The sequence below is a fragment of the Chiloscyllium plagiosum genome, chromosome 25, assembly GCF_004010195.1.
Source record: "Chiloscyllium plagiosum isolate BGI_BamShark_2017 chromosome 25, ASM401019v2, whole genome shotgun sequence".
Classification (NCBI taxonomy): Eukaryota; Metazoa; Chordata; class Chondrichthyes; order Orectolobiformes; family Hemiscylliidae; genus Chiloscyllium; species Chiloscyllium plagiosum.
In genome coordinates this window covers 18,080,517-18,094,906 of record NC_057734.1, presented here as the reverse complement: position 1 = coordinate 18,094,906, position 14,390 = coordinate 18,080,517, and the positions used below count along the sequence as shown (strand labels likewise).

At 39.5% G+C, this 14,390-nt stretch overlaps 1 protein-coding gene and 1 non-coding gene across 6 annotated transcripts in view; both read right to left on the bottom strand.

Annotated features, from left to right (window-relative positions):
- The window catches only part of ttc28 (tetratricopeptide repeat domain 28), a 745,244-nt gene that overhangs the window by 116,096 nt on the left and 614,758 nt on the right, over nucleotides 1–14,390 (bottom strand). For 3 of the 5 annotated variants that reach the window (XM_043715612.1, XM_043715614.1, XM_043715617.1), the window contains one exon: nucleotides 10,771–10,914. In XM_043715612.1, coding sequence (XP_043571547.1) covers nucleotides 10,771–10,914 — 144 coding nt within the window. The remainder of the gene's footprint in view (nucleotides 1–10,770; nucleotides 10,915–14,390) is intronic. The other 2 variants (XM_043715613.1, XM_043715615.1) reach the window with 1 other exon arrangement.
- LOC122562894 lies at nucleotides 10,199–10,364 on the bottom strand. The gene has a single exon (XR_006315435.1). It is a non-coding gene; the product is annotated as a U1 spliceosomal RNA (small nuclear RNA).

Below are 14,390 nucleotides of genomic sequence, written 5' to 3'. Positions count from 1 at the left end.
TCTCGAGAGAAGGAAGAGGGAAAACAGAGACCAGAAAATGGACTTTTCTCGAGAGAAACCAAATGAGAGAGATAAAGAGGTCAAGAGAAACTGAGAGAAAGGAGCACAGAGAGGAAGACTGGACCAAGAGGGAGGAATAGGAACAGAGTCTGAAGCTGTTGTAGGCCCATGCCTTCCCACTTTGTGGCAGTGACCTAACACTGAAACGGCAGGGCTGTGCAAATGCTCCAAACATTTTCAAAAAAATTAGTATTCCAGACCGTGAATTTCTGGAATGAAGACGTTGTTGTGTATTATTGCAGATCAAGAATGCCTTTCTCTAACAGGATCAGTGCAGTAGTAGTGACCCTGATCACATTTGACAAGGGAAAACAAACAAGCTTTTACTAAGTTAAGGAAGCAATACCATTAATTAGTGGAAGAATATCAAGATAGTATAAAGTAATAAAGTCATAGTTGCCACCTGAACCCACGATTAGTACCATATGGTAACATTATCCTGCTGAATATGTAACCACATAGCCATACACTGAATGTATGTAACACCAATGAGAGTATAATACAATGCAATTGATGTTGCAATGTGATTTATTGAAGGAGTATTTGGAAATGGTACCACCTTATCCTCAATTAATCACCAAGAAATTACACGAATTATGACATTAGAGGACAGAATGGGATGCTCGGTCTGGGTGGGATGTTCTTCGAAGGGTCAGTAGAGACTCAGTGGGCCGAATGGCCTCTTTCTGCACTGTAGGGAACCTAAGGTTCTAATATCAGCACTTTGTACCTTACCACAACCTGTCTCACAGCCAGAGACTCTCTCAAGCACCAACAGCTACATTTATCCCGCAAGACACAGAGTGATTGATGAAGCATCTTGAGGCAAGTTAAAGAATGTGGGTAAAGAAGAGCTAGTGATGTCTGTCATCCATGACTAGTCACCACCTAGCTGAGCTTTAAAAAGCTCTGCCACAACTCTTGGAACTTCATTCTTCACATTGTTTGTTTATAAATGAACATTTCCATCTAAACAGTGTCTTCTAATGAGTCATTGTGACCTGAAAATACAAGGCAAGGTCTTCAGCAAAATGGACAAAAGGGAAGAATACCGTTTATATAGAGTCTTATCTCATTCTCAGGACACCCTAAATGTCTTCACAACTAATTAATTATTTCTGAAGTGCAGTAATTCATTGTGACAGTCAATTTCCATAAGATAATACGATGAAATACTGGTTAATCTGTTTTTCGTAATGTTGATTGAGAGAAGAATGTTGAGAGGATTCACTGTTGTTCTGTGAGCAATTCCCTTGAATATATTACAACTATTGAATGAGGCAGATGGGGTTTGGGATTTCACCTAAAAGATGGCATCTCTGGCAATGCAACACACCAGCCTAGATAATGTGCTCAAATCCTAGACTGAGTATAAACCTACAACCTTCTGATCTGGAAATGAAAGTAATACCAATTGATAAGATATTGTCATTTGTTCTGGATTCTCACACTGGAGGCAGCTCCAGTATCTCCTCCATCAAATTCCTTTATTACTTTAAACACTGCAATTAAATTACCCCGACCTTCCAAATGCAAATTAACATAATCCAAAATCCACATTACCAACCTTATAATGCTGCTAAGGTTAGAAAGTCACCACTGTCTACCCAGACCATAGCACTGCTCTCACAGTAGAAAAAGGCAAATGGTGGTGGTGTAACCGGAGGGTCATCATGCCTCAGGCGAGGGGAAAGGTCAAGGGGGAGAACCTTTCATGATAATCTCAGCCTGAGTATGAAATGAATCAATGTTATCACTCAGCATTGCAAACCAGCCGTCCAGCTAACTAAGTTAATGACACTGGTGAAACTTCAATGTACTTTGTCAAAGACCACTAAGTTTTCCCTGAGGTTCAGTGCCCAGAACAGGGTACAGTCCTCCAGATTGCTTCTGACTAAGGTCCTTACAATTAAAACATTACTTCCTCATTTTATAATTCCATTTTCCTCAAGATACAGGCCAAAATTCCATAAACCTTTTGATTACTTTTTGTACATCTGCACTAGGCTTTAGTGATTTGTCTATCCACACACCTTGATCTCATTGCTCCTGCATGGTTCCTAGTCTCTCTGTATTAAGAAAATGTACTTATTGTTTAAGCTTAGGTCTAAAGTGAATTATCACATAGTCATTATAGTTGAATCCATCTGCTATAGGGTTTGCCCTATCTCAAGTCTTTAAATTTCCTTTTCAGATTTCTGTTCCAATTTACGTAATTTATACTGTCTCCTTGGTGTAAGCTACTAAAATAGATAAACAATTCTCAATTCTTTCATCCAAGGCATTAATAGATGTGGTGAAAAGTCAAAACCCAAGTTCAGATCCCGGAGAAACATTGCTCGGCACATCTGGCTAATCAGAACGTATTCCTACCCTTTCCCTCCAAATACTACACCCTCAACCACTTAGCGACTGGTGTCTCAAGGCTATTTCCATTTCTGTTATATTGTACCATACCTGGAGTAATCACAAATTACATGATATTCTCTCAATACAGTTTCACATCTGAGCCATCAAACATTCTTGCACAAATGGAAATCAGTGCCTGAGCAAGTAGGAACAAGGAATTAGTGGGCTTCATTAATTCAGATGCAGAATATCAGAATAAATGTAGGGGTCCAGAGTCACTGGAATCTTGGCAGGTTGCCAATGGAAACCTGGAGCTGACTGAATCCTTTTGTACTAGCTGAATGCCATATGTTGAAAACAAATAACAAACACAAGGTGAATCAAGTTTACAACATGTACAGAATTTTCAGTGGATTAAATAAATTGAATACATGATTCCATTATTGTGCCACGTCAACTGACTCAAATAGAGCAGAATCCCATCAAAACATACACAGAAAAGTGTTTAAGAAAGTGAGTTGGCAAAGATTACTTGGACTGACAGATTGTAGTTTAAAAATACAGCTTAATGCTGTTTTTGGGTTAGCATCCAGAATCCCATTCTTCCCTGCTAAACTGCTGGTCCAACAGTGAATACTTCACTGTTGCTTTTGTTTTCTGGTACTTTTTCAGTGAATGGCCATATCATGAATGCTACAAATGCTCTATGAGCAACCTGGAGCAAACAGGCATAATAGGTATAGAAAGACAATTTCACCCATTTCACACTTGCACCCAGTAATCCATTTGTTGCAGAGTGATTGTTATTCTATTGCTGTACTGAAGTACTGCATGTTATGGTCATAGTTCAACTCACACTTGAAATTCCTTGTCTAATGCTTTGTCATGAGTCCACTGAGGGCGGGAAATAGAACGGGGACAGGGATGGCACTCTGGTGTTCCAAATGCTAGCAATATGTTTGCTGTTGCTTTAAAATGAGAAGGAAACAAGAGGAGCTGGCAGTCTTCCCAAATTGAGGCAATTCAATCAAGTGTTGATGTTGTCCTGCAAATTGCTGGAAGGCACCAGTTAAAGAGAGATGGTGCCAGTCCAGTAAGGGTAGCATTCTGTTTTACATAATCATTTTGCTTCTTACCAACCTCACTCATTTAGATCAGAATCTAAGGACTTCCGCCATGGCAAGTTTAGTTGGTAGTTGAGATACAGGGGCACGGAGTATTTAATCAGGAGTGAGCATAGGAGATGGGTAACTGATGATTTCCTGCCTCCATCCCAAATATGCTCAGAGATGGGCGTCCCATACCACTGAAAATTGAGGCCGTGAAATGTACATTTAATGCCCACAAGAGCCTCATGCTACCAGTACTGGTAATCACCCAGCAGCAAGTGGGAAGCTCACCATGTGAGAAGCCTAAGTAAATCCTTGACGGGCTTTCCTGTGGACTCCAGAGGGTTAGGTGGGAGTGCAAAGTATAATTCCAAGGTACTTAGTGCCTGATTCGTGGACCTGGCATGGGGACATGGGATGCCCAATGACAGCTATCCTCCTGCCTTTACTGCAGTCCATTCTTTATCAATTGCCCACTCTCTGTGACACAACTTTGCCATCATTGACCTGTGGCAAGGAATCAAACAATGAATCTACGCTTCAAGTTGGTGTATTACAAGTAGTGTGAAAAGGTGTGGAGCCTGCTCCTTGGATGCTGCCTGACCTGCTGTCCTTTTTCAGTGCCACACTTTGTGACTCTGATCGCCAGCATATGCAGTCCTCACTTTCTTCTAGTATTGCAAGCAGCAGCTATCACGTCCATAGACTCTGAAAAATCAACTTCATTACTCCTGGTCTAAAAACCACACTACCGCCAGTATATCGTGGCTGCAATTATGTACTCACTGCAGGACCCAATACAAGTAGTGAAAGTTTCTGCAGCTGCACGTATCAAACCAGCAACCTTCATCATCTAGGAGGTCAACAGCAGCAGCTGCAGAAGAACATATATCACCATCAAATTCCCCTCCAACTCACAGATCATAATGACTTGGACATGAATACCTTTCCGTCATGTCTGCTGAGTCATAATCCTGCAACCCCAATGCTGAACACCATTGTGAGAGCTCCTTCACTACATGGCTTTGAAAGTTATACCCCTATAGCTAGGATGAAAGTAAATAAAGCAGATGGATCTTTAAGAAGAAACCGCCAAAAGACCAGATGTAATGCTGAGTAGCATTCATCTTAAGCGGGAAAGTAATACGACCAGAGTGACCTAGTGACGATGGCAGTTGATATAGGAATGGGACAAAATTTATGAGGTTTCACTGAACACAATAAATGAGAGGGGTAGCTGAAGTGAGAGATCTTGATGTGCAAGTGCACAGATCCCCAAAGGTAGCATTACAGGTGGAGAAGGTTGTAAAGAAGGTATTTGGAATGTTCTCCTTCACGTATGTGATAGAGAATACTGTAGGAGCACGGACCTTGCAGCTGCCCTGGGGATTGCAGACTTAGTGATTTATTATAGGTTTTTTTTTTCTATAGTTATTACAGTTATTATATTTCACTAATACGACTTTTATTCATTTTGTTCCATTAACATTCAAAAAAAACAAACAAAAGAAATCGCGATTTTCATTTCCAAACAAGCTTTTCAGAGTCTATTGTGAATGGCTGAGGTTTTCTTAATTCTGAATTCAGAAATTTTTAAAAAAGACTGTATTTTAAAAGGTTTTTTTTACATTGCAAAAGTATTTCTTTGAAAAACAGAAAAGCAATTTATAAAATAAGATGTGTTTTCGTTTCAGGGAGTCCTATACGTGGTTAGCTCTGGAAAAGTTTTTTTTCCGTTCGAGGAATTTATGAAAGAGGAGTTGTTTTTTAATTAGTTAATCAGCTAAGTGATTTTAATTATTTTTTATATTTTAGAGATATATATTTTAAAATCATATTCCATTTTAAGATTGTTTTCTGTTGATAATGAAATGTAGCTTATTTTATATATAAGGCGTTATTGAAAATTCCTCTTAGTGTTATTAAGGGCATATGTGAGGTACAGATTGAGATGGTTAGTAGATTTAGAAAACTTATTGCACAGCAGGATCAGTCAGATCGACGGGTGACTGTCGAGAAAGGAAGAAGATAGTTCAAAAGTCTCTGGTGGCTATTCCTCTATCAAATAAATATTCAGTTTTTGGAGCTGTTGAAGGGGATAGTCTCGCTGAGGAAAATGGAAAGGTCAGTCAGTTATTGATCACTTGGAATGATTCTTATGTTAAGCAGCATTGACAAAATTTAATAGAATTATTGTTATGGGGGACTCTCCTGTCAGGGGCATAAACAGGAGATTCTGTGGCAGTGAGCATAAATTTAGAATGGGTTGTTGCTTTCCTGGGGCAAGGATTAATGATGTCTTTAAATGTTTCAAGCATATTGTCAAATGTGAGATGGAGAAGCCATAAATTTTTATACACATTGATGGGAATGACTTTTTTTAGAGAAAAGATTAAAACAGTACAGAGTGAATTTAAGAGGTGAGGTAAAAGATTTAAAAACAGAACCTTAAACGTAGTCATTGCTGAAATACTCCCAAAGCCAAACTCAAATAAGGGAGGGAACAAAATGATAAAGGAGATAAATCACTGGCTGAAGAGCTGGTGTATTGCTCAGGGATCAAGTTTTTGGATAATTGGAATGTCTTTTGGGCTAGAAAAGGCCTGTTTCAGAAAGGATGAGCCTAACATAAACTGCAAAGAAACCAATATCTTAGCAGGAATATTTGCTTGTGCCACTAAGGGAGACTTTATACTGATAGAGAGGGGGAGTGAAGAATTCTAAATAGCAGTGTAAATAGAAGGGTTGATGGGGAAGGTTCTGAATCTGAAGAGAATGTCAGTTAGAAAAAAAAGACGAGAGAGTCAGAGAATGTAGTAACTCTGAAGAACTAAATTGCTTTTATTTCAATACAAGGGCTCTTACAGTTAAGGGCATGTTTAAGAACATGAGATTTGGACACCATAGCTATTACAGAAACCTGGCTGAGAGATGGACACGATTGGCAGCTCAATGTTCCAGGTTTTACATTTTATATGAAGGATAGAAAAGGAGACACAAAAGGAGTGCGTACATGTGCGTGTGCAGCATTTTTAATTAAAGAATGCATTACTGCTGTAATGAAGGAAGATATTTCTTAAAAATTGTCCAGTGAAAATATATGGATAGAAATCACACATAAGACAGGAAAGATCTCTCTGATGGGATTGTACTATCGGCCTTCCAACCGTAAGAGGGAAATTGAGAAACAAATACGTAGGGAGATCTCAGATATATGTAAGCATAATAAGGTTGTAATACTGGGGGATTTTAATTTTTCAAACATTGACTGGAGCTGCCATGATGTTAAAGGTATGGATGGTGGAGAATTTGTCAAATGTGTTCAAGAAGATTTTCTTTATCAATATGTGGATGCTCCTACTAGAGAAGGAGCAAAACTAGACCATCTCTTGGGCAATAAGGCAGGGCAGGTGACTGAAGTAAAAGTGGGGGAACACTTTGGATCTAGTGATCATAATTCTATTAGTTTCAAAATGGAAAAGGATAAGCTTTCCATAAAACTTAAGTTTTTAACTGGAGTAAGGCAAATTTTAATATGAGGCAAGAACTTTCAAAGTTGATTGGAGTAGACTGTTCGCAGGTAAATGGAGGTCTGACAAGTTGGAGGCATTTATGAGTTTGGTGATGAGAATTCAGAGTGTTAGAGTGAAAGGTAAGGCTGGTAAGATTAAGGAACAAAGATGTATAAAGATATTGAGGTTCTAATCAAGAATAAAAGACATCTTATTTTAGATATAGACAAGTTGGTTCAATTGAATCTCTTAATGTTCAAAGTTTGTGCGAAGATTTGTAGCTCGGGTGCTCGTTGTTGTGGTTCTGTTCGCCGAACTGGAAGTTTTTGTTGCAAACGTTTCGTCCCCTGGCTAGGCGACATCATCAGTGCTTGGGAGCCTCCTGTGAAGCGCTTCTTTGATGTTTCCTCCGGTGTTTATAGTGGTCCCCTGCCACTAATTCCCTGGCTGTTCTCTGTCTGGCTTGCCCTATGATAGTAGTGTTGTCCCAGTCGAATTCATGTTGCTTGTTGTCTACGTGTGTGGCTACTTAGGATAGCTGGTCGTGTCGTTTCGTGGCTAGTTGATGTTCATGTATGCGGATTGTTAGCTGTCTTCCTGTTTGTCCTATATAGTGTTTAGTGCAGTCCTTGCATGGTATTTTGTAGACTACATTCGTCTTGCTCATATCCTCTTAATCAATATAAAAAGAGTGTAGGGCATTCCTAAGAAAGAAATCAGGAAGGCAAAGAGGGGATATGGGAGAGCATTGGCAAAGAGCAAAAGGGTAAACCAGCCAGAGGATAGAGTCTCTTAAAGATCAAGGAGGTCAACTTTGTATTGAACCCCAGGAGATAGGAGAGATATTAAATGAAGAATTTGTGTCAGTTTTTACTGTGGAGAAAGAAATGGAGTCTAGAGAATGTAGAAAAATAAACTTTGATGTTTTAAAAACAGTTCACATTACAAAAGAGGAAGTTCAGAAGGCCTTAGAGATTATAAAGGTGGATAAATCTCTGGGACCTGATCTAATGTATCCCAGAACATTGTGGGAAGTAAGGGAAGAAATTGCAAGACCCCTCGCAGAAATATTTGAATCAACTATAACTACAAATGAGGTGCCTGATGACTGGAGGGTGGTTGATGCTGTATCTTTGTTAAAGAAAGGTTGTCAGGAGACACCAGGGAACTATAGACCTGGGAGTCTAACTTTGGCTATGGGTAAATTGTTGGAGGTGGTTTGTGGTGGTGGTGAAGGGTTGCTTCTCAGCCTGGAAGTCTGACACCAGTGGTGTTCCACAGGGATTGATTCTGGTTTCTCCTTTGTCATTTATAGAAATAATTTGGATGAGAATATAGAGGGCATGGCTAGTAAGTTTGAGGATGAACCAAAATTGGTGACAGAACAGACAGTGAAGAAGGCTTTCTAAGGTTGCAAAGGATCTTGATCAAATAGGTCAATGGACTGAAAACCAGCAGAAATCAATCTGGATAAATGCGCAGCATTGTATTTTGGTACAACAAACAAGGATAGCACTTATACAATTAATGGTAACACTGTGGGTTGTATTGTAGAATAGAGGGATCTAAGGGTGCAGGTATTTAATTCTTTGAAGCTTGTGTCACATTAGAAAGGTGTTTGGCATGTTTGCCTCCATTGCTCAGTCCTTTGAGTATTGGAGTTGGGAAGTCATGTTGAAGTTGTTCAGGACATTGGTGCAGCTTGTTCTGGAATATTGTGTTTACTTCTGGTCACCCAGTTATAGGAAGGATATTATCAAGCTGAAGAGGGTTCAGAAGAGATTTACCAGATGTTGTCGGCTATGGAAGGTTTGAGTTATAAGAATTGGCTGGGACGTTTTCCACTGGAGCAGAGGAGGTTGAGGCACAACCTGATAGAAGTTTATAAAATATGGTACTTGTCTTTTTCCTAGGATGGGTGATTTCAAGACAAGGAGCACATTTTTAAAATGAGAGGAGAGAGATTTTAAAAAGACATGATAAGCATTTCTTTTTACACAGAAAGGGGTTCACATGCGGAATGAACTTCCTGAGGAAGTGTTGGATGTGGGTACAAGTACAACATTTAAAAAGACATTTGGATAGGTACACGAATAGGATGGGTTTGAAGGAATATGGGCCAGGAGCAGGCAGTTGGGACTAGTTGAGTTTAGGAGTATGTTTGGTATGGACTGGTCAGACCGACATGTCTGTTTCCATGCAGTATGACTCTATTGGCAGAGATACTGAATACAAAAGTAGGGATATAATGATGAAAGTGCATAAGACACTGGTAAGTCCACAACAGGAGTATTGTGTGCAATTCTGGTCACCACATTACAGGAAGGACATAATTGCTCTGGAAGCGAGTGCCCAAAAGATTTACTGGAATGTTGCCAAGGCTGGAAAATTGCAGCTACAAGGAGAGGTTGGGGCTATTTTCCTTGGAATAGAGAAGGCTGAGGGGTGACAACACCAAGGTATACAAAACAGGGGAGTGGTGATAGAGTAAACAGGAGAAATCGGTTTCCCTCGGCAGAGAGTTCAAAAATCAGGGGTCATACATTCAAACTAAGTGGCAGAATAACTAGAAGGGACATGAACAAAAATGTTTTTAGGCAGAGAGGTGGTGGGTGTCTGGAATTCGCTGCCTGAGTTAGTGATGGAGGCAGAGGCCATAAACCCTTTTAAGAAGTACCCAGATTGCAGGCTGTAAGCTCCAAGGCTATGCACTGCGTGCAGGAGGATGGGATTGTAAAGGACATCTGGGTGTCTTTGGGTCAGCATGGACAAGACTGGCCAAACACCCTCTTCTGTGTTGCCTCATTTCTATAGTCTATGATTAACTTCAACATACAATGTGGCTTTGGCATAAAACGATAAGAGACAACTGGAAATTCTGAATAATAAAAGACATTATCTGGTTAATTTTTAAAATTATTAATCTATTTTTTGAATTAACCTGTTCTGAGACATTATTACCCACCTCTGGATCAGGTGGGACCTGAACCTAGGCCTCCCAGTGCAGGGGTAGGGACACCACCATTGCACCACAAAAGGATCTCCTAAGAAGGAGGTTTGGATATTTTCTAGTCAACCTGTTCAGAGATATTATGGTGTATTTCTGGAGCATGTGTGACATGAACCTGGATCTCCTGGCCTAGAAGCATGGACATTACCACTGCACCATAAGAATCCCAGTGCACGAATGCAGTCTCTCACTACTATCAGTTTTGTAGGTGAGTATCCCACATATGGGAACATTGCAGGCACCAGTACACCCAAGTGCAATGGGATAGCCTCGTTCTGACAGAACCACCTTCATGATCAGTTCTCTCCCCTGCCAAGTATGTAGTAAACTGCCTTGTTACTTAGGTTCACCAATCAGCTATTCCACTTGTCAAACTCCTGAAATGTGCTGGTGTCCTCGTACAAAACATGATCTTACACTCTATTTTCTTAGTACGATAATCGAAGTAATACCAAATATAAAATCGCAATGATAATGTTATTCTATTAACAAGCATTTATACTCTTGAGTGGTGGTTATCTGGAAAGTCACACTTCTGTGAGCTTATTTCTGATAAAACACAATGTTCTCTCTCTATTATGTTGCATATGTGAATATATTCTTTCAGGATAGACATCTTATATCCACTGAAATTGTTTAATTTAGATAATTACTCTTCAATGAATTATACTACGCATTTAATTGCAGAATATTCTCAGTATAAGGCCCTGCAGTTGAAAACAATCCCTACCTGTTGAAGAGATTGTTCCTGCTGACCATCCTAAGGAATCCTGTTGGATCAGTGATGGAAGTCAGTTTATTGTTCATCTCTTCAAAATGTTGGTCAAGAAGATCTCCAGCCTCACTCTCTGTCTCACTATTCGAACACATCCTACTGAAAGAAAAATCCCAACCACGTCATTGCAAATGAGCTTCGAGCTCCTAGATATTCTTTACAAAACTAAAACACAGAGAAAAACTTGAAAATTTTGAATTAAGAAAAATTTCCTGAAATTCATGACAGTTATATATCATAGCTGCTCACTTACCATTTAAATACCATTTAAATCTACTATCTTCTTCACCATAAAATTAAAAGACAACATTGTCAGGCTAACAATATCAATGATTCCTATGCATAGGGGTACTAAAGTATATTGTGTGGCTATGATGTAGCTGAAAGCAACTTACAACTGGGAAGCCGACTTGCAAACAGTGACCTTATGCTTAATATATATATACATAGTTCAATTAAAATTCTCATAACATAAAAGTAATCTTAGAAATTATAAACTTCCATTAATAATATACTTGACAAAGCTCCCTAAATCTCTCTTAACTAAATGCTGGAGGGATTGCATTATTTTCAGGGTAAGTTTGCAATTGGACAGCTATAATGATCACGTATGTACTCAATCACTTACTACAAATTAATTGTTTCAGTAATGTGTAACAAATTGGAACAGCTGACTCTTCACTTTTTAAAAAAGCATTTACAACAAATTGTTAGCAGGAGTATTTCCAGATCTGTGTAATGTTAAACATGTGCAAAAAGCAACAATTTTCAGTGAGACTGGGAATGTTCATTACTTGCCCTCTCTTTTGCGGACTTTATTCCATTTAACGAAGTCTGTAGAGACTCAAGCACCATGGCCAAGTCTGCCTATGTTTACATGTGTTTGCATCTGTTGTTTTATGTGCGTAAATGCACTGGTATATGTTTGTTTGCATGTGCTTACATACATACATAGGCCAGCCAATAATAACTGCTGCATATGCCAGCTGCCATTTCTCAAATACAGGGACACAATTCAGCAAACTGTTAGACAAACACAAATAAAAGGTCAAGTTCACATTTTGAAAGGTGCTGACCCAGATAACAATGCACTTCCAAAATAAAAACTTTCAAAACGCCCACTATTTGTTAACATTGGCTTTTCTGCTTATTCAAACATCTCGAGGGATATAGCCAGAGAAGTTCAAGAGGGAAAAGGCTTCACTTGATTCTATTAAACAACATCATCAGTTTAGCTTAAATACAAGCCAGATAGTACCGATCAGATCACCATAGTTTTCTTTCTTACTTTCCTCCTTTTCCCTAAGGTATCAACATCAGGTAATGTAAAGGACAGAGGCAGGCAGGGATTCAGAGGTGGAACTAGGGAATCTTTGTGATGATCACATGGGGGTGGACTAACAGGAGGTTGTCACCAGTCAGGTTGAGACTGACACAGTGAGCTAGAAGGAAAGAACATTTTTCAATGTGACTCGGAGGTTTGAAAATGGTTACAACCTCTTAGTAAACTGCGTAAGGTGAAGGGAAGACCTATTACAGCGAAGGGAAAGGATCAGGCATTACAGCCCCATAGCTCACAACCTCAAAATCTCAGCTGGTAACTGTATACACTTGGGAAGCTCTAGGTTAAATGTGTGAATCTTGTGGTTCAATCAGGTTTAAATGACAGATAAATAAGATGTCAACTAGACAGGGGATGGAACGTCTTCAATTCAACTTCCCAGCTCAGCCAACATACCCACAACCACGGCAATTGGGCACCTGAGCTACAAACCTTGGACAGACAAATAAGTTTGTCAACACGGGGTTTAAAAGCCAGAGAATGCCAAAATACTCAGCATCTGAACTTCCAAACATTTTTAAAAAAATTTCTTTCAAATTTTCAGCTTCTGAAGTAATTTACCTTGGTATTACTGCCAACACAGATTTCATGTGAGGTAAAAAAACAGAGGTAGAACTTGGTGTCAGAAGCCTACACGTGGAACTTGCCCAATGTCTGTGATAATGCTGTCAGACTGTGTGGAATAAAAGAGGACGAGACAGGCCCAAAGATAGAGCATTGGGGATTCCAAAACTGAGACTGAAGGGGAAGTCATTGCTGGAATTAGACTCGATTCTAACAGATAATTGACTTGGACAACACAGAGGCATTAGGGGAGAATGACTTAGTTGATGACATCAGAGGTTGCAGAGGTCAAGGATGGATAGTGCATCCCAGTCAAAAAGGATGTCGTCTGTGGCTTTGCTTACAGCTGTTTCAGTGCTGCGTCAGAGTAGATACCTATTTAAAGAAATTAGAACACAGATTTGGGAGGCAACAACCTATTCAAGGTCTTTGAAGTGAAAAAGGAGGTTTGAGATGAGGCAGGCAACAGCCTGCAAAGACAGGCATGTTTTTTAAAGAAGGGGTGGCTGTGGCAGTTTTGAACCTCAGGGGACATTGCATGATGGAACCATTGACTACAACAGCTAACATGGAGACTGAGAACTTATCTTGGTTGGTCACCAATTTAGTCCAAAACAAATGTACCTTGAGGTATGCTAACGGAATATGCAATTGTGTGCTGTTCCAAAATATATCATATTCCAACTTAAAATATGTTTGTCATTTATCTACTTTTCACTAAGTGAACTGCATCTCACCACAGCTGCAACATATCACAATCTGATGCCTCACATTAGGCAACTCTGAAGAGCAAAAAATAAAAAATAAATGGGACTATCGACCAATTGTTTATTTATACATTTTACTTTATACAGTTTTCACATCTGTTGGACTCTAAAACTGGCTCACAGATGAACTTCCAATGGCCATTTCAGGGTTGTCAATCAAGCTTGGCATGAGCACATGGGCCTAACAGCTGTACTAGAATCCTGTGAAAATACCAAATTAATCAATTAGTCATTACTTGAAAGGTCACTCGAAGTTTAGTATAATTAAACACATACAGTTAGCCAGACTGTAATGCTTGTTTTGCAAAAATTAAAAGAAAAACTTCCAAACAACGAAAGTATTTTTAAATTTTTTCTTGGAATGTGGGCACCAATGGCGAGGCCAACATTTGCTGTCCATCACTACTTGCCGTTGAGGGGGTGGTGTTGATCCATATACTTAAATTAATACAGTCCAGCTGGTACAAGTACACCCACAATGCTTCTGGGATCAGTGCTCCAGGATTTTGATTTAGCAAAGAAGTGGCAATATAGCTCCAAGCCAGGATAGCATGTGGTTTGAAGTATATATCTGCTGTATGTATCCTTCTAATATGGTAGGAGTTGGAACGTGCTGTCAAAGGAGCCTTGGTCAGTTGCTGTAGTGCACTTGATATACTAAACACTGCTACCATTGTGGATAGTGGTGGAGTTAAATAATCTTTAGGTGCGTCAGTGGGAATGCCAAGTAAGCAGGATGCTTAGTTTTAGTTTGTTTGATGTCAGCTTCTTGTGTTGCTGGAGCTGAACTCATCCAGGCAAGTCGAGATAGTTCTATCATACCCTTGACTTCTGCTAAAGTAACTGCACAGAGGCTGGTATCCCATCACCAAGTCCCCCTTTATTTACTTGTGCACAGTACA